Here is a 21,119-nt window from a genome sequence, read left to right on the forward strand (position 1 = left end):
CTACCGTTCCCACACCCATTCCACATTTTCTCTGTGGACATTGGATTGGTTGTGTCCATTGCACACCTATGTCAAGTGAGGGCTTAGATTCCACATGGGTACTGAATGCACTCCTCCCGCTTCTAGTTGTAGACACTCTAGGCTCCATGTTGTGGTGGTTGACCTTCTTCAACTCCATGTTAGCTGAGTGGAGTAAGTCCAATAAATCAAAGTGTAGGAGCTAAAGTCTGTTGAGGCTCTGGGCCTGGGTGTCATATTATCAGTCCAGAGATTCAAATCCCCTACATATATCTTAAACCCAGCACCAACTACAATTCCAATAAAGTAGCATGCAAGTCTTGTGAAAAGAGATCCCCTCTGAGTCCAATTCCATCACGCAGAAACACCAGCTCCAAAGAAGGGCCATCTGTCATGGCAGTGAACCCCTTCTGCCATGACCATAGAACCCGTGGGTCTCTTTATCCCTCAAAAGAACCAATACCTGGGGTTGTATCTACCTTATCTGTCTCTTAGACTCTGTTCAGTTGTACATAGGGGTATTCCTTCTGACAACCTCCAGACTCTTTTCTAGAGACTCACAGCCTTATAATCTCATTTCTCCTTTCCATTTCCCCCTTACATTAGGTCAAACCACTTCCCGAAGTCATGTTATTATATGTAGACAGGTATATTCTGCTGTTCCGCATTGAATCTTTAATTCAAGGTCATTTTCTAGTTGCTTCTTCAGCTGGTATGTGGTAGTGATCCCTCGGTGCCAGGGAGGCTCATCCCCGGGTGTCGTGTCCCACGCTGGGGGGAATGCATCGCATCTACACGCTGAGTTTGGCTGTGAGAGTGGCCACATTTGAGTAACATGCAGGCTGTCAGGAGGAAACCCCCAGGCACAATGCTACTCTAGGCCTTGTTCTTATTGCAGGTGTATAGGCTCAAAAGTGTAGCCATTAGTATCAAGAGCCCACTGTTGGGCCCTCCTTCCTTCCTGGTTCTTGCCATTGCACCTGGAGGATTGCCGCTGCTCTCCCAGGGCCCACAACAGTGACCCCCCGGCCAGGAGCCCAGTACCCCCCCAGCTGTTGTTTTTAATTGTTTCCACTATGAGTATATATAGACATTACCATATACCCTGGGCATATGCCCTGTATAACTCCCTGTCAACCATATATATCCTGTCAATAACATCCCATATCAGTATTCCTCCGCTGCCATTGTTGAACCACTCTGTGATCCAAAACTTCCCGTAAAGTGAATCCCAACATAATGTCAGCTTCAGAAGAGTCTTAGATCACCGAAATTCATATATACAATATACAGTATTTCCCCAGATCCACCATAAAACCTTTTCCCTTCCACAGCAATAATCTTTTAACTTATTCATATCATATTTCCTGAAACTGATGTACAGATTCCGAAACTATAGTTTTCAAACAAGGTGACATTTGTGCTTACTATGTGGTCCATACTTTAGGTTGTACAGTTTTCTAAATTTTTTAGTTATCCTATGTTTTGTCTTATTCTTTTCATTATTAGTTTGTTGTCCCCTATATGTTTTTGGTGTAATATTAGCTGTTTTATATTCATCCTTGTGTACTCTCACATAACTCCTCTTTTGCCCCCTTATTTACCTTTGTTCCATCCATTGCACATCCATTTTCCCCTCCCCTTAGGGCCCACAACGCCTGCCAATCTAATGCCCTGGGAGCCGTCCTTTCTCACGAGAGATACAGTTCTCTCTATTCAATGGCATTAGTCTTCCCCAGGATATGGGTCCACCCCACCCAATGGTAGAACCCACCTTGGCAAAATGAGCCTTCAGCTATTCCCTCCGGAGTCCGTCCCGCATCAGACCATACCCCCTGAGCGTCCTAACCAGGTAACCCTCCTACTTATACTTTGATATGTTTTACTCAACATTTAGTTCTCAACGAACTTCTGACACTCTCCCATGTTCGTATGTTGCCCCTCCCTCCCACCTATTTCTTGGACCATATTACCCCTCTTCCCATCCCCAGCCCCCCTCAAACCCAGAAAACCCCACCCGAAGGTAACCCCTTGCCCCCATTTTGTCCCTTCTTTGTGCTCATACTTACCGCCAGCTCATCACAGATTCCACCCCTGCAGACTTTAACTCACATCCTTCCTCCACCCCCCGATTTCCTGTAAGCCACTTTTCCAGACTCTAGCTCTCTGAGGCAGTTAACTTATTTCATATCATTGAGGTCATATAGTATTTGTCCTTCAATGCCTGGGTTGCTTCACTCAACATAAGATTCTCAAGGTTCATCCATGTTATCACGTGCGATTGTAGTGTATTGGTTCTTACAGCTGAGTAGTATTCCATTGTGTGTATATACCACATTTTATTGATCCACTCATCTGTTGATGGGCATTTGGGTTGATTCCAACTTTTGGCGATAGTGAACAATGCTGCTATGAACATTGGTGTGCATATATCAGTTTGTGTCCTTGTTTTCAGTTCTGCTGGGTATATACCCAGCAGTGGTATTGCTGGGTCATATGGCAAATCTATGGATAATTTTTTGAGAAACCGCCAAACTGTCCTCCAGAATGGTTGGATCCTTCTGCATTCCCACCAGCAATGGATGAGTGTTCCCCTTTCTTCACATCCTCTCCAGCATTTGTATTCTACTGTTTTTTTCATGGCTGCCAATCTTATGGGAGTAAGATGGTATCTCATTGTAGTTTTGATTTGCATTTCCCTGATAGCTAGAGATTTGGAGCATTTTTTCATGTGCTTTTTAGCCATTCATATTTCTTCTTTGGAGAAGTGTCTGTTTAAATCTTTTTCCCATTTTTCAAATGGGTTGTTTATCTTTTTGTTTTCGAGATATATGAGTTCTTTATATATGCAAGTTATAAGTCTCTTATCAGATATATGTTTGCCAAATATTTTCTCCCATTGTGTGGGTTCCCTTTTTACTTTCTTGACAAACTCCTTTGAGGTGCAGAAGGCTTTAATTTTGAGGTAGTCCCATTTATCTATTTGTTCTTTTGCTGCTCGTGCTTTTGGTGTGATATTCATGAAGCCATTTCCTATTACAAGGTCCTGTAGATGTTTCCCTACACTGCTTTCTAAGGTCTTATGGTCTTGGCTCTTATATTTAGGTCTTTGATCCATCTTGAGTTGATCTTTGTATAAGGTGTGAGATGGTAATCCTCTTTCATTCTTCTACATATGGCTATCCAGTTCTCCAGGCACCATTTGTTGAATAGGCCATTCTCTCCCAGTTGAGAGGGTTTGGTGGCTTTATCGAATATTATATGGCTATATACATGAGGTTCTATATCTGAACTTTCAATTCGATTCCATTGGTCTGTGTGTCTCTCCTTATGCCAGTACCATGCTGTTTTCACTACTGTAGCTTTGTAGTATGTTTTGAAGTCAGGAAGTGTGATTCCTCCTATTTCGTTTTTCTTTTTCAATATGTCTTTGGCTATTCGGGGCCTCTTTCTATTCCAAATAAATTTCATAGTTAGTTTTTCTAGTTCCTTAAAGAAGGCTGTGTTGATTTTTATTGGGATTGCATTGAATGTGTAGATCAGTTTTGGTAGGATAGACATCTTAATAATATTCAGTCTTCCTATCCATGAACAGGGAATATTCTTCCATTTATTTAGGTCTTCTTTGATTTCCTTGAACAATCTTGTATAGTTCTCGATGTATAAGTTTTTTACCTCTTTAGTTAAATTTATTCCTAAGTATTTGATTTTTTTATTTACTATTGTGAATGGTATTTGTTTCTTGATTTCCTCCTGATCTTGCTCATTATTGGTGTACAGAAATGCTATTGATTTTTGCGCATTGATCTTATAACCTGCAACTTTGCTAAACTCATTTATGAGTTCTAGGAGCTTTGTTGTAGATCTCTCAGGGTTTTCTATATATAGGAGCATGTCATCTGCAAATAATGAAATTTTGACTTCTTCCCTTCCAATTTGAATGCCTTTTATATCTGGTTCTTGTCTCAGTGCTCGAGCAAGTACTTCCAAGACAATGTTAAATAGGAGTGGAGACAATGGGCACCCTTGTCTTGTTCCTGAGTTTAGAGGGAAGGATTTCAGGATTTCGCCATTGTAAACTATGTTGGCTGTAGGTTTTTCATATATACTCTTTATCATGTTCAAAAAGTTTCCTTGTATTCCGATCTTTTGGAGTGTTTTTATCAGGAAGGGGTGCTGTATTTTGTCAAATGCCTTTTCTGCATCTATAGATATAATCATGTGGTTTTTTTCTCTCAATCTATTTATATGGTGTATTACATTGATTGATTTTCTTATGTTAAACCATCCTTGCATACCTGGAATAAATCCCACTTGGTCATGGTGTATAATTCGTTTAATGTGTTGTTGAATACGATTAGCAAGTATTTTGTTAAGTATTTTTGCATCTAGGTTCATTAGAGAAATTGGTCTGTAATTTTCCTTTCTTGTGGTGTCTTTGTTTGGCTTTGGTACTAGGGTAATGTTGGCATCATAGAAGGAATTAGGCAGTGTTCCTTCTGTTTCGATTTTTTGGAATAGTTTCAACAGGATTGGTGTTAGTTCTTTCCGGAATGTTTTGTAGAATTCACCTGTGAAGCCATCTGGCCCTAGGCTCTTCTTAGTTGGGAGATTTTTAATGACTGATTCTATCTCTTTGCTTGTGATTGGTTTGTTGAGATCATCAATTTCTTCTTTTGTCAGTATGGGCTGCTTATGTGTTTCTAGGAATTTGTCCATTTCCTCTAAATTGTCATTTTTGTTGGAATATAGTTTTTCAAAGTATCCTCTTATGATAGTCTTTATTTCTGTGGGGTCAGTGGTGATATCACCTTTCTCATTTCTTATTTTGTGTATTTGCATCTTTTCTCTTTTTTTCTTTGTTAGTTTCGCTAAAGGTTTGTCAATTTTGTTGATCTTCTCAAAAAACCAGCTCTTGGTCTTGTTTATTTTTTCAAGTGCTTTCTTATTTTCTATTTCATTTAGTTCTGCTCTTATCTTTGTTATTTCCTTCCTTCTTCTTCCTGTTGGGTTACTTTGTTGTTGTTTTTCTAATTCTGTCAAAAGTTCAGTTAGTTCTCCAATTTTTGCTCTTTCTTCTTTTTTGATATATGAATTTATGGCTATAAATTTCCCTCTCAGTACCGCTTTTGCTGCATCCCATAAATTTTGGTATGTTGTGTTATCATTATCATTTGTTTCAAGGTAGTGTTGATTTCTTTTGAGATTTCCTCTTTGACCCACTGTTTTTCTAAGAGTGTGCTGTTTAATTTCCAAATTGTCGTGTGAAGTCTGGGTCTCTGTCCCTTGCAAATTTCCAGCTTCACTCCACTGTGGTCAGAGATATTGTTTTGTATGATTTCGATCTTTCTGAATTCATTAAGCCTTTCTTTGTGGCCTAGCATATGGTCAATCTTGGAGAATGTTCCATGTGCGCTTGAGAAAAATGTATATCCTGCTGTGTTTGGGTGTAATGATCTATATATGTCTATTAGATCCAGCTCTTCTAATATACTGTTCAAATGTTTTGTTTCTTTAGTGATTCTCTTTTGAGATGTTCTGTCCAGAGTTGATAGTGGTGTATTAAAATTCCCCACTATAATTGTAGATGCATCTATTCTTTCACTTAGTTTTTCCAGCGTTTGCCTCACATATTTAGAGGCGCCCTTGTTAGGAGCATAAATATTTATGATTGTTCGATCTTCTTGACAGATTGTCCCTTTCACTAAAATATAGTATCCTTCTTTGTCTCTCACAATTGTTTTGCATTTAAAGTCTATTTTGTCTGATATTAACATAGCTACTCCTGCCTTTTTTTTGGTTGTTGTTTGCTTGTATGATTGTTTTCCAGTCATTCACTTTCAACCTCCATGAGTCTCTGGGTCTAAGATGTGTCTCTTGTAGGCAGCATATAGATGGGTCATATTTCCTTATCCAGTGTCCCAGTCTGAATCTTTTGATAGGTGAGTTTAATCCGTTGACATTCAGTGTTATTACGTTTAGAGAGTTATTTATGGTAGCCATATTTTGGTTGGATTTGTGTTTGTTATATTTTGTTTGTATTGTTTTATTTTCCCCTTCTATTTTTGTCTTTCTTGTTGCTTTTACACTCTCCTCCATCTCTGACTGTCCTGTTTTTCTTTTCTTCCTGTAGAACTCCCTTAAGAATTTCTTGAAGGGGAGGTTTCTTGTTGATATACTCTTTCAGTTTCTGTTTATCTGTGAATATTTTGAACTCTCCATCATTTTTGAATGCTAGTTTAGCTGGATAGAGTATTCTTGGTTGGAAATTTTTTTCCTTTAGTACCTTGACTATATCATACCACTGCCTTCTTGCCTCCATCGTTTCAGATGAGAAATCAGCACTTAATCGTATGGAGCTTCCCTTGTATGTGATGGTTTTCTTTTCTCTTGCTGCTTTTAGAATTTTTTCTTTGTCTTGAGCATTGGATAATTTGACAAGTATATGTCTTGGGGTGGGCCTGTTGGGGTTTATGACCAGTGGAGTGTGCTGTGCTTCTTGGATATGTACATTTGTCTCTTTCAGTAGATTTGGGAAGTTTTCATTCATTATTTCCTGCAACACTCCTTCTGACCCCTTTCCCTTCTCTTCTCCTTCTGGAATGCCTATAATACATATGTTTGAGCGTTTTGCGTTATCATTCAGGTCCCTAAGACCTATCTGGATTTTTTCTACCTTTTTATTAACCACTTCTACTATCTGTTTGATTTCCAATGCACTGTCTTCCACATCACTAATTCTCTGCTCTGCCTCTTCTAGTCTGCTGATATTAGCTGCAAGTGTATTTTTGATTTCTTGAATTGTGGTGTTCATTTCCATCATATCTGTTATTTTTTTGTGCATGTCTGCAATTTCCCCTCCAAGTGTTGTCTTCATGCTGTTAACCTCTTTCATTACTTCATCAAATTTGTCGGTGATAAATGTTCTGAGATCTTCATTGCTTGTGCGAAGTCCTGCCCCCATTCCTGATTTTTAGTTTGTTGATTGGATTCAGCCATGTTTTCCTGATTACTGGTTTGGTTTGTAGATTTTTTTTTTTTAAAGATTTATTTATTTATTTATTTAATTCCCCTCCCCTCCCCTGGTTGTCTGTTTTCTGTGTCTTTTTGCTGTGTCTTGTTTTCTTTTGTCCGCTTCTGTTGTTGTCAGTGGCACGGGAAGTGTGAGCGGCACCATTCCTCAGCAGGCTGTTCCCTCCTTCGCGCTGGGCGGCTCTCCTTATGGGTGCACTCCTTGCGCGTGGGGCTCCCCTACGCGGGGGACACCCCTGTGTAGCACGGCACTCCTTGCGCGCATCAGCACTGCACATGGGCCAGCTCCACACGGGTCAAGGAGGCCCGGGGCTTGAACCACGGACCTCCCATGTGGTAGACGGACGCCCTAACCACTGGGCCAAAGTCCGTTTCCCCGTTTGTAGATTTTTGTTGCTGTCTTGTCAACAATTTTTCTTGACAGGTTTAATCAGTTCCTTAGCTTCTTTGTCTAGTCTTGGAGATTAATTAGCTGTTGTTTTTGCATAAGTGTTATATCTTCTCTTTGTCACTTTGTTCTTATTCCAATTTCTTATTGCTAGTTAAGCTCACTTTAAAGGAAAGTATTAGTGCTGGGGAAAGGCAATTGTGGAAGGAAGGAAAAAGTGTGAAGTAGTATTAGTGATATATGTTAACAAAGCAACAATATGAGTTCTGGGAGGATGGAGGTTAGATCATGTAAATTGTGTAGAGTTATAGTGGTAGGAAAGTACCTATAATGAGGTAGACGACTGAATATGGGAGGAATGTGGTATGTACTAAGAGGCTATTGTTTTCGTGAGAGAGGGAAAGAGAAAAGAAAGGTAATAGTTTCAGGGACGAATACCAGATGGAAAACTAAACAAAGGTACTAGAAATTAAGAGTTAGACACTTTGTGGATCAAAGAAAGGGAGATGGTGGAGGATATCAAGTTGTAGGGGAAAGGGGATAGTGTAGCTAGGCTAAATCTATTCACAGAGAAATGAGGCAGTGAAGGGTGAGGAAACCCAGCAAATGTGAGGTATTTCCTGTAGGACCTTCCCTCCAAATCGATGTCCAGACACCTCCGGACCAGGAAAAATCCCGAAACAGCCCGGTCCCAAAGAGTCTCCAACGCCTCCCAGCCGATTCCCCCCAGGAGCTAGTAACTGGGAAGTTCACTCAGCCGCCATCTTGCCTCCTCTCTCCTGTTGGGAAGTTTTTGATTACTGATTTAATCTCCTTACTTGTTATTGTCCTGTTAAGAGTCTCTATTTGTTCTTGAATCAGTATAGGTATTTTGTTTGTTTCTAGGAATTTGTCCATTTCATCTATGCTATCTAATTTGTTGGTATATATTTGTTCATAGTAGTTTCCTATCATTCTTTTTTATTTTTGTGGGGTTGGTAGTAATATATCCCCTTTCATTTCTGATTTTTAAAATTTGTGTCCTCTCTCTATTTTTCTTTTTTCAGTCCAGCCAAAGATTTGTGGACTTTATGGATCTTTTCAGAAAACCACCTTTTGGGTTCATTGATTCTCTTTGTTGTTTTTTAATTTTTTCACTTCTCTCTGCTCTAACCTTTACTTCCTTCCTTCTTCTTGCTTTTGCTTTAATTTGCTCTTCTTTTTCAAGCTCATTCAGCTATGAGGGTGTGTCTCTGATTTGAGATTTTCTTCTTTTTTAATGTAAGCATTTGGAGCAACAAATATCTCTCTCAGCATTGCCTTTGTTGCATGCCATAAATTTTGGTATTTGTGTTTCAAAAAATGATGGCATTTTCCTCCACAAATCCTCACTCTCCACCAAAAGATTTTAACCCCTGCCTCACCATTTGGCTGTCTAGTGTGTATTGTATATTTGATAATATTAATTGGGTATAGGCATTTATTACCATTATTGATTTGTAGTTGGTGGGTATTTATACAACTACATAATCAACAAATGGTAGAAGATGAAAAGGCTGAAGGATAATGGGGGTTGGAAATGTTTCATGGAAAGCTATAATCTCTATCATGTGGCACTTGCTAAACTTAAACATTCTATGAAATTGATTTCCATGGAAAATGCTTTAGACAAAACCCAAGGAAATCTTTCAGAATTCCTGCAACTGTTAACTCTTGGGGAATGTTTATGTATATGTACCAGCATATGTATTTTCTATTGAACTATTTCTTACTTTTGCAAATACAGAGCCCTAAGTAAAAAAGTGAAAGCTGAAAGGCCAAGTTACTGTCAGCATATATTTCCAATAAGAAGCTAAAAGTGGTTTCATTCATTATTCCATTTACAGTGATCATTTCAATATGGTTAAGTTGATTAATGAGATACTCATTGAACTAGTATATGGAAATAAGAAAATATTTTTATATAACAAGAGTTGATTTGGGGAGTTTAGAAAAAATACAATGGACCTGTTTGATAAAATACATGGTCCTAATGACCACCTGGAGAATGGTATTACGGTTAGGTCTCTAAAAAACCTTCAAAACTGTAGCATGGTACCAATGGAAAGTTACAGATTCAGGAGTCAGGTTGATTTGGGTGAACTTTGGGTCTACTTTTTACTAAATTTGTGAACTTGGGTGCCAGGCTCCTTATCTGTAAGATGGAAATAATACCCATTTGGGGGATTGTTGTGAAGGGAAGTGAAGCCATGTGTGTAAAACTCCAAGTCCAGGACCAGGCACCTAGTAGGCCCTCAATGCATTGGAGTTTCCTGTTCCATCACAGGGTTGTATTAATCTCGTGGTCTCATTCTCTTGGGAGAGGAGTCTGGGTTTTGATTAGCTATAGCAACAGTGAGAGAACATGAAGCAATGGGATTCTATCGATATTTTCTTCCCATTGTTCTAAAACCTTTCATGAACTTCAGAATTCTTGATTACAGACCTCAGCAGCCAGTACAGTTCTTCCACTTGTTAAATACTAAAATACATCCTTACTGATTGCTAAGTTGCCTCTGCATTGAGTCCCTGCATGACCACTCCAGCTACCTTGGCCCCCCTCCTGAAAACCCCTATCCTTTCCATGATCCAGCAACTGAGTGATTAATGGCTGATCGCTAGGGGAGGAGGGAGCCCAGTGTTTCTGGACCTTCTCAAGAGCTCTGTCTGGTTGTTCATTCTGATACACTGTGCCCATACCCTACTGGTTTCCAAATACTTTATCAGCCTCTGTGTCTGACCAGTTCTCTCCTCACATGCTTGTTCTTTTGTAATCAGCTTTTTTGGTGGAGTAGCAGGGAACTTGAAGTCACTGTTCTGTACCTGTTCTGCTGGCTGTTCTGGCTGGTGTTCTGTCCATGTGGGTGGTTTCCCCTCTTAGCTCCAGTTGCTGTGAGGTCTCTTTTCCTTGTGAAGTGTGTAATATGAACCAAGAGGGTATAACTGAAATCCCAGCCAACAGGGTAGCTTTGCTTCTTTTGAAGGATTGTGAACCATGAAAGGAGGGACCTCAACAATGCAGTTTCTTGTGGATGTGCCTGTTCTAATTGGCTGTCTTGCCATGGAGGACACATACACATGTGGAAGGAGCTGATAGAGCTGCTCATAGACACAGACACTGCACAATCAAAACTGGGCAAGTTTCATCTCTATTCCCCTCTACTGGTACCCCCTCTATGAGCCACAGCTCCTTTCTGGGATGTCCAGTTATTTCAGCCTGTGAATCCATATAACAAGCACTGTCCTTATTCGTTCCACTAATACTTATGGAGTGCATACTTTTTGCCAGGCATTGCAGTGTCCCTGTCCTCACTGTTTATAAATGTAATTTGCTACTATTGTGATTAATAAAACACAAATTTACCCCAAAACTCACCAAACTCAGATGGTTTTTATTGCATATTTTAAAATTCAACTGATACTACAAGTATAACTACTATCATGTGGATGTCTGTAAAATTTGACATTAACAATAGGCCCTTACCTCAGAAAAGTTGGATAGTATTCTTACAGCCCATGATGAAGAAGAAACCACATCATTTAATGAATAGCATACTCTAAAGAGACACATAAATGGCAGCTGACTACTCTGATGCATAGGAGGCCATCACTCTAGTCAGTGGAGTTGTTCCCAGTTCTCCAGCACTGCAAAGGAGTGAGAAAGATCAGAGGAATCACAGAGATGCAAACCTCAGGGAAAGTATGCCTACCTTTAAATAGGACTTTTATAAGCAAGGTCAGGGATTGCTGCTGCAAACAAGTATGTCATCACCTCTAAGCATGGAGGCCAATGCAATTAGAATTGCATCTTCTCTTCCCTTCTGTCTTAGCCCCTGCCCTCCTCTTCTTCCCTCCTCTGGCTGGTGTTCAAAAAAGTGTTGGCAGGTAGTTTTCAGCTGGGATGACTGCCAGGTTTCTAGATAGAGGAGCTGTACTGCAGCTGTGTTGGCAGGGAAAGGAATGGTGGAGCCAGGGTAAATGAATTAAATCCTGATTCTCCATAGTAAGCTATGGGACATTTCTAACACATGGGGGCACTTTCTGGCTGCATTATATCAGCAGGTACTGGTGCAAACATCATACAGCAATAGACTGAAACTGTATCAGTGACCAAAATGAAGAGAACCACCAGGCTAGAGCAATGCAGGGAAAGATAAACCTTGTTTTAAACAAGCAGGAACACAAATGCTTTGGAAATACTCCCCTTTCCCTTATTATTTGCTGCTGATGTAATATACTTTCAAACAAGCCACAATATTTCAAGCAACCATCTCATAATCTTTTTCATCTAACCCAAAACTGGCAGCATCCTAGGGAGTGGCCAGTTTCCAAAGGCAATGTGCCAGGTTTCTACAGAGTAAAATAAAATAGAGAGTTGGCAAAGTGCAGGCAACAAGGAGGAGGTATGTAGTCTTCTCTATGTCTCAGATCCAGAAAACATAACTCTTTCCTCAAGAAACTGGATGAGTCGTGACTAAGCAATGGAGTGGTAGAGACTTACAAGGGTCTTCTAAAATAACCTTGACCAATCTTTTTTAAATTCCTCAAGCATTGTCTTCTGCAGATTTATTAAACTTATAAAAGATATTTAAGAAAGAAGCTTTAATATAGCTTATATATCAAGATCACTGTGGTAAGCAAAATAATGTCCCCAAAGATTTTTTAAATAAAGAATTTCTTTATTGATACCAAAAATATACACACACACACTATACAGCTCTAAGAAATTTAAATATCTCAGTCATAGCAAACAGGTGGCAATTCAACATCCAGGGTCGACAGAATGCTTGAAGGAGACTGCAACAGATTAGGCTCCCACATCACAGAGGGCATCTTCCCAGGGGAGGGGAGACCCAGCTCTAACAGCTTTTCAAGTTCCCTCTCTTCATCAAGGATCATGAGAGGCACTCCGTTCAAGGGGAGGTGTGCAATTTGGTGCTCTTCAGGCAGGTCAAAACTCTCAAAGTCTAGAGGATTGTAGGGAAAGAATTTTTCTATTTCTGGATAGATGTCTTCCGAGACAGGAACAGAGCTTTTTGCTTTAACAGTCTTCTCAGTTGTAGGGTGGCACCGTGTGGGAGCGTGGCGACAGCAAGGGTCCGCTCGTCTCCAGGCGCCGGTGCGAGTCGGACCGGGGTGGCAGGAACTGGCGTTAAGGCCCTCCGCTTGGGGTTCGGGCGTACTGCCCACCCCTCTGCCCAGCTGCACCCGCTTCCCCCTCGGTGGCCTAACCCCGCCTCTCCCCCGAGGGCCACCGCTGCTCCATGACAGCCCCGCCTCGCTGCCGCCGAGAACCCTGGCTACCCCGTCTTCTGCCCGCAACCAGTGATGCACCCCTGCACGAACCTATCAGCCGTCTGCCACCCCCCGGCCACGCCCCCTGCCCCTCCCCCGTCTTCACCCTATATTAACCCCTGTACTTCCTGAATAAATCAGACTTGCGCACAGATCCTGGTCTCCTCGGTAGTCTTCTTCCTACCGCGCATCCTCCACACCTTGCCGGCCCCAGGGCGCCTTCTCGGAAGGCCCCTCCATGTGTTGCAGCCCTCCGCCCGAGCCCACACCGCCCCTGCAGCGGCCCTCCGGGCGAGCCCACACTGCGACATTTGGCGTCCAACGTGGGGGCAACAACTTCCCTGCCGGACCCCCACCCGCCTCGCCTGCAAGGTAAGGACCCCCGTCTTCGCTAGGCCCCGCCGTCGGCGCCACGGGCGGCCGTCTTTCCTCCCGCCAGGCGCCTCAGGTTAGGGTCCTTGCCGGCCTTTTAGACACCAATTATATGAATGTCTCAGTAAAGCAGCTCCAAACGTACTGGGACCTTTTGCTGCCTTTCAACCCCTGGCTCTCCACTTGCCAGCTGTGGGACCCAGACACGTACACTAACCTCATTGACCGTGTCACGGCGGCTATGGAGTATGAGAACAAGCGTTTTCCCCCCAGCCTTCTCCCCACGCTCATCGCCATTCGCTCGTGCCTCCAGGGCACCCCTGTCAATAGGGACGCTTTCCACTGCACCTGCAGTAAGAGCAAGGGAGAGGGGTCTCAGTCAGACAGTGATTCCGACACCGAGTCCTTGTCCAGCCGCCTCAACAACGCCCTGGACTCTTGCCTGCCCAAACCGGACGCGCCTACTTCGCCCCAAGATGGCGAACTTCCACCTTCTTCTTGGGAGGATAAAGGGAAGTCCCTCCCCCTATACCCGCCCCCTCCGGCCACAGCACCATCTTGGCCCCCGCCGGAAGAGGAGCGGCCACCATCTTACAAGCCGCCTACCCCCTGGGGCAGTCCGCCATCTTGTGAGGCGCCGCCATCTTGGGACGAGCCACGTTCTTGCCCCAGCCCCTGGGCACCCCCCACTGCGGATCCCTCATCCACCAGAGGGCCCATGGGTACTTGGCCCCCGTGGGCAGAGGCCCCCGCGCATCAGACGCCGCTCTTATACCCGCTGAATGCTGCCCCCTCGCGGCACCGTCCGCAGGATTGGTACCCCTTTACAGCCGATGAAATAAAAAACCTCCACAAGGCTGTTAAAGAGGACGGCCTCGGTAGCCCGTATGCCCAACATTTGCTTGAAGAGCTTAGCACTCAGCTCGCAGTTCCGTATGACTGGGTTTCCCTCGCTTGGGCCATTCTAACCCCTGGCCAATTCATTGACTGGCGTGCTCACTTTACATCAGAGGCAGAAAAGCAAGTGGCACACAACGCCCGTGTCGGGGCTCGCCATCCCCCGGACGCTTACACAGGCACAGGCCAATTCACCAATCCGGCCCAATATCACAACGCCCCCCCCGAGTTCTGGCTCCAACTTCGCGAGCTGGCTTTACGCAGTTTCCACAGCTGCTCCGCCACCAGACCTGAGCCACTTGCCAAGCTAGTCCAACAAAAAGACGAAGACTTTGCCGACTTCATATCCCGGGTTCAGGAGGCCTGCAAGCGCAAGGTCCCTGGTGAGCATGCGCAACAAGCCCTTGCCCGGGAACTCATTCTGGAAGGGGCCACCAATGCCTGCCGACAAGCCATCCTACCAATGAAGGAAAGGGGAGTACACGACTGGATCCTGGCCTGCTCCCACATAGACCCGCAGGCCACCGCGCTGGCTCAGGCCATAGCTGCGGCGGCTTGCTCGGTCGGTAGAGGTGGGGTCTGGCTGCGGACGAGGGGTCGGTCCCGCTTGGGACGAGGGGTCGGTCCCACTTGGGACGAGGGGTCGGTCTGGCAGCAGATGAGGGATCGGTCTCACAAGGGGTTACGCGGTTCGGCTGACGGGGTCGCCCGGCGAAGCCGGCGACGAAGGGGTCACCCGGAGAAGCAGGCGACGAACTGGGGACAAGGGAGGCCAGGCCCTTGTCGGGGGCTCTCAGGACTGGAGGGCGCACGGCAGAAGAACTACCGCGGAGACAAGGTAAACACGCAAGTCCACTTTACTGAGGGAGAGGCAACAGTTTTATAGGGGCTGGGGAAGGCTGATTGGTCGAAGCCACGCCCTGTTCTGATTGGTTGCCGGCGAAAGGTCAGTGGGCGGTACTGGACGGGGGAGGGGTGGTGGTTAGGGATTGGCTGTCGCTGTTGCTGGGGGAAGAGGCAGGGTTTAGGGATTGGTGGCTGCTGTTGCTGGGGTGGAGGGCAGACTTGAGTTTCCCGCCCACGCCTGGCTGTTGCTGCTGTCGGGGGAAGGGAAAAGGGCGGGCTGGATTTTTCCACCCACGCCTGGCTGTTGCTGCTGTCGGGGGAAGGGAAAAGGGCGGGCTGGATTTTTCCACCCACACCTGGCTGTTGCTGCTGTCGGGGAGGGGAAAAGGGCGGGCTGGATTTTTCCGCCCACACCTGGCTGTTGCTGCTGTCGGGGGAGGGGAAAAGGGCAGACTGGAATTTTCTGCCCTGCGCCTGCGCAGGGAGAAGGAAGAAGAAGGGTGCCGCCCCACAAGGCATCGGGTGGTGCCATCTGGGAGGAGGGGCGGCCGCGGAAGCATGGCTGCCGAGAAGGGGAGACCCGAGGGCACTCTGCACCCATGCCGAGCTTCCTTCAGGGGTGGCGGTGGGCCCGACCAACCACCCTATTATGGGGGCAGCGGAATTAGGCCTACCGCGGCCGCTCCCCTGCCAGGCCAGCAAACCACACTTCAGCCGGAGGGGTGACCGCACATAGCCACGGCCATGTCCCTCTCCTCCAACTGCTTCAAATGGGGAGAAACCGGACATTTTGCCCGCGAATGCCCTCATGCCACCCGACCACGACCATCCACGAACACGCCTCGAGACACCGGAGGAGCCAGACCACGCGCGCCTCCCACCCCATGTCCCTGCTGCGGCAAAGGATACCATTGGGCCCGTGACTGCTGCACCGCCAACAGCCAACGGCAGCCTTTAAACGCGAGAGGGGGCAGGCCTCAGCCCTGCCAGCAAGAGGCCGCTCACCCATGCCACCACCCCCTGCCGTAATGTGGACCGTTCCACTGGGACCCAAGAAACCAATAATGGAGTTAGAGGTTGAAGGCCAATGGTTCGAGGGAATCCTTGACACTGGGGCAGAAATATCCTGCTTCCCAGAAACAGCCGCACACAACTGGGGTGTGCTCCCCGGCCCCCACGTCATTGGAGCCACCGGAACAGCTCCCTCATTCCAAACCAGCCGAGATCTTATTTGGAAGGACAAGGAAGGCCGCCAAGGCACCTTCCGCCCCCTTGTCCTGCCCGGCATCGACAATATCCTCTGGGGCCGGGATGTCCTCTCGAACTGCGGAGCCATTCTATCCATGGCTCCCCCCCAATGATATACGCCACTGCTCGCATTACATCTCCAGCACCCACTCCTCTTGAATGGGATACCGAGGAGCCCATTTGGGTGGAGCAGTGGCCCATCTCATCCCAGAAACTGTTAGTTCTCCGAGCTCTTGTCTATGACCAGCTCGACGCAGGACACATTGAGCCATCCACCAGTCCGTACAACTCACCCGTCTTCGTCATTCAGAAGAAGTCAGGCAAGTACCGGCTCCTCCACGACCTGCGTGAGATCAACAAGCACATCCGCCCAATGGGCTCCCCCCAAACGGGGTGCCCCCACCCCACGGCTATACCTAGACACTGGTGCGCCGCCACCATTGACATCAAGGACTGTTTCTTCTCCATTCCACTGCACCCAAAAGACCGTCCAAAATTCGCCTTCACGCTCCCGTGCACCAATCACCAAGAAGTAGCTGAGTGTTACCAATGGCGAGTCCTCCCGCAAGGGATGCGAAACAGCCCGGCCATCTGCCAGCTTTATGTCAATAAGGCAATTCAGCCATTAAAGAACTTTGCATACATTGTTCATTACATGGACGACCTTCTCGTGGCGCATGAAACCCCCGGAGGCCTCCAAGCCATCCTTACGGCATTACTGCGCCATCTCAACGACCTTGGCCTACAAGTCCAACAAGATAAGGTATGCATGGCGCTCCCCTTCACCTTTCTAGGCTTCAACATCCACAACACCATCACGCCTGCGGCCCCCCAACTGGCCATTCCGCAGAAGCTATCTCTGACAGAGCTACAGCAAATCTGTGGGCACATCAATTGGCTCCGTTCGGCTCTCCCGATCACCACCGCTCAACTACAACCCCTCTTCTCCCTCCTGCAAACCGACCAAGACCCTCTGCAGGCCGTAACAAAGAAAATCGCTATTACCTCGGCTGCGCAGGAGGCCATCCGAGCTGTCAATGATGCCCTGCGAGAATGCCAACTGCAGCGTCACGACCCCAACCGAGCCATCTTGGCGCTGATCCTGCCTACCACGGGTACGCCCACCAGGCTCCTCTGGCAGAAGGGGCCCCTTCTCTGGCTCCATACTGCCAAAAGCAAGCTCAGAAAAATCGGCCCGCAAGTCACCCTCTGGATCTCCTTGACCATTGACCTCGTCCGGCAATGCACCCACACATATGGTACTCCCCCTGACACCATTGTGTGGCCGCTTGATGCCAAGAAAACCACTGCGCTGCTTCTGTCCAGTCCAGACATGCAAGTCCTTGCAGAACTCTTCCATGGCGAATTTGACAACCACTACCCCAGCCATCGGCTGCTTCAGGGCATCTCCCAGTTATCCTTCATCCCTCCGCCGCACCACCCCTTCCCGTCTCACCGCCCCTACCCACATGCCACCACCGCCTTCACTGACGCCTCCAAGCACAAGTTCGCAGCTGTCATCTACTCGCCTGGTATGTCAGAGCCTCAAATACTCATCCACATCAACGTGAACTCTGTCCAGGTAGGAGAGCTCCAAGCCGTCGTCGTAGCTCTCCACGCCTGTCCCAACAGACCCCTCAACATCTTCACCGACAACCTGTACACCTTGCAAGTCTGCCATGTCTTGGCTTTCGCCACGTTTTTTCCTGCCAAAAGGCCTATCGACCAAGCACTCCTAACTCTCCAGAGTCTCTTGGAAAACCGCACGGCGCCCTGGTACATCGCCCATGTGAGGAGCCATTCTGGCCTTCCTGGACCTATCGCTGCCGGCAATAACCTCGCCGATCAAGCCGTCCAAGCCCTCCCAGCCTCAGTAGAGTGCTTGGGAGGCCAACCGCCCGCCCCTCCACCTGGCGACCTCCTCAACCAAGCCAAGCTACTCCACTCTCGATTTCACTTCTCTGCCAGGAGCCTTCACAAGTTGTTCCCAGAACTTTCCATCCAGGCCTGCAAGCACATGGTCAGATGCTGCCGAACCTGTGCACCCCTTCTGCCCCTTGGGCAGCTACAGCCACAAGGAGTTAATCCGCGTGGGCTACGCCCCAATGCCCGATGGCAAATGGACGTCACCCACGTGCCCCAGTTCGGCAGGCTCAAGTATCTCCATGTGGCCATCGACACCTTCTCCCACCTGTGCTATGCCGTTCCCCTCCCAGGAGAAACAGCCAAGCACTGCATTCAGGCCCTCAGACAAGCCATCCTCTTCATGGGAGTCCCATGGGACCTAAAAACCGACAATGGACCAGCATATCGCAGCGCTTCCTTCGCCGCGTTCCTGAGGCTATACAACATCACTCATCACTTTGGAATTCCGTTCAACCCCCAAGGTCAAGGCATGGTTGAACGCACTCATCTCTTCCTCAAGCATCTTATTCAAAAGGAAAGGAGCAACCATCCCCGCCACACACCTGGAGAAATTGTCACCTCTGCCTTAATCCACCACAACCTCCTCTGCTTTGATGAGGATGGCCTTTCCCCAGTACATGCTCATTGGGGCCTGTCCTACCGGCCCACACAGGCCCCCCTTGTTCAGTGGAAAGACCCCAAGACTAACATCTGGTCAGGGCCTGCCCCCCTCCTTGCCCAGGGAAGGGGTTTTGCTTGTGTCTTTCCAGATGACACCGCCCAGCCCATCTGGATCCCAGGACGCCTCATCCGGCCCGCCACCGCCAAACCGCCTGACCAGGAGAGAGAAACGTCGCCAGCAACTCCTCGCCCCTCGGATGGCCATGATGACCCTGAATGCCGAGCCCGACCCTCTCCGCCAACAAGTTCTGCGGCTACTCCATCTACCCCAAGCTGAAAGGGCCCGGCGGCCGCCGCCACCCACCTTCATCCCCCCCCAAGACAGGCTTCTCGAACGTGCTGCCTGGCGAGGCCCCCCCCCAACAAAATGAGCGCTGGCCCTTCCTCTTCCACCTTCTTCGGTGCTTAATAAAAGAAAAGGGGGAGATGTAGGGTGGCACCGTGTGGGAGCGTGGCGACAGCAAGGGTCGGCTCGTCTCCAGGCGCCGGTGCGAGTCGGACCCGGGTGGCGGGAACGGGCGTTAAGGCCCTCCGCTTGGGGTTCGGGCATACTGCCCGCCCCTCTGCCCAGCTGCACCCGCTTCCCCCTCGGTGGCCTAACCCCGCCTCTCCCCCAAGGGCCACCGCTGCTCCATGACAGCCCCGCCTCGCTGCCGCCGAGAACCCTGGCTACCCCGTCTTCTGCCCGCAACCAGTGATGCACCCCTGCACGAACCTATCAGCCGTCTGCCGCCCCCCGGCCATGCCCCCTGCCCCTCCCCCATCTTCACCCTATATTAACCACTGTACTTCCTGAATAAATCAGACTTGCACACAGATCCTGGTCTCCTCGGTAGTCTTCTTCCTACCGCGCGTCCTCCGCACCTTGCCGGCCCCGGAGCGCCTTCTCGGAAGGCCCCTCCATGTGTTGCAGCCCTTCGCCCGAGCCCACACCGCCCCTGCAGCGGCCCTCCGGGCGAGCCCACACTGCGACACTCAGTCATCTTTTTGGCAGCGAAGGTGGGCTGTTTTTGTTTGAGGGGTCCATTAGTCTTCACTAACTTTTCTGTACCTCTGTTGACAGTTCCCAAAGCCTTTCTGGCAACTCTAGGTAAGACTGGTGGAGCATCAAACATTTTGCCAAACTGCGGCTTTGAAACCTGTGATCTCCTATCCAAGACTTTGACCGAAGGCCCAGGGCCCAGCTTTGGCCCATCCTTAGGAGCCACACGGGTGCCCAGCTCTCCATTTTCTTTAACAACAAAGATGAGGATAGTCATTCTGGATTACTCTCTGGCCGGGCGTCGGCGCCAGTACCTTGGTCTCAACTGCCAAACTGTCCCAAGCTTCCGCCGCTGGCCTTTTTTTTTTTTTTTTAATAATCCAGTTATTTTATTGGATGTGCCTTGCATTCTTGAATGAGGGCATGTCTTCAGCCATGCAGAACACTTGACTCTGGTGTTCAGGAAGCTGTGAACATGCTCTTTTATGTGGCAAAGGAGACTTTGCAGGTATGATTAAGGTAAGGATTTTGAGACAGGGAGTTTATCCTGGATGATCTGGGTGGGCCCAACATAATCACAAGAGTCCTTATAAGTAACAGAGGAAGCAGGGCAGTCAGTGTCAAGGATGTGATATAAGAAAAATTTGATAGGTCATTGATGACTTGAAGGTGGAAGGGGGCCATGAGCCAAGGAATACAGACAGCCTGTAAAAGCCTCCAGAAAGGCTGCAGACTCCTGACACCTTGACTTTAGCCCAGTAAGACCCATTTTGGACTTCAGACTTCTAGAATTTTAATATAATAAGTATGTGCTGTTTTAAGCCACTAAGCTTGTGGTAATTTATTACAACATCAACTGTAATAATACAACCCATAATTAAATAATGTCAGATAGTAGCTAACACATTTTTGCATTTCATTTAGGATTAAAAACTGTTTACCCATTTAGAATTCATCCTCTGGCAATATTTAGTTATTAAACAAACATCTATGGAATGAATACTTTACCATTCATAGGACTTACTTTCTTAGTTCCTCTTCTCAACAAGCAGTTGCATATCAAACCCTAATTATGTTTCACAGTGGGGTAATATGGAGCAAGGGGTTTTCCCAAAACTCAAGTCACCAAAGAAGTAGACACAAATAGAAATGGACATTTAAGTCTCACATCATTCCCTCCAGTGATAACTTAAATCTGGTGCCTCACTGATTTTAGAAATAAGCACAGGTCTAGATAAAATTCTCTTATATTTCCCAACCCTAGATTCTGAAATATGTTAGTGATTCAACCTTTAGAAGTGGTTAATGCATGAGTTAAATGAACATCCCTAAGAACTTAATAGCCAGAATATTACTAGCAGAAAATGGAGAAATGAAATTTCTCTATTCTTTTGGTTTTCACAAGAGGGGAAGACATAAAGATACCTTTTTCTTGGA

The 21,119-nt window shown here is 46.9% G+C and overlaps 1 protein-coding gene across 1 annotated transcript; it reads right to left on the reverse strand.

Moving 5' to 3' along the window:
- Positions 1–12,162: 12,162 nt before the first annotated feature.
- On the reverse strand, positions 12,163–19,959 carry LOC101438974 (securin-like). The gene is made up of 2 exons (XM_023582884.3): positions 19,666–19,959; positions 12,163–12,508 (listed from the first exon to the last, which is right to left on the reverse strand). The coding sequence occupies exons 1-2, from the start codon at positions 19,957–19,959 to the stop codon at positions 12,194–12,196; spliced, it is 609 nt and encodes a 202-aa protein (XP_023438652.2). The 3' UTR covers positions 12,163–12,193.
- Between the last annotated feature and the right edge of the window lie 1,160 nt (positions 19,960–21,119).

The sequence above is a fragment of the Dasypus novemcinctus genome, chromosome 3 (genome assembly GCF_030445035.2).
Source record: "Dasypus novemcinctus isolate mDasNov1 chromosome 3, mDasNov1.1.hap2, whole genome shotgun sequence".
Lineage (NCBI taxonomy): Eukaryota > Metazoa > Chordata > Mammalia > Cingulata > Dasypodidae > Dasypus > Dasypus novemcinctus.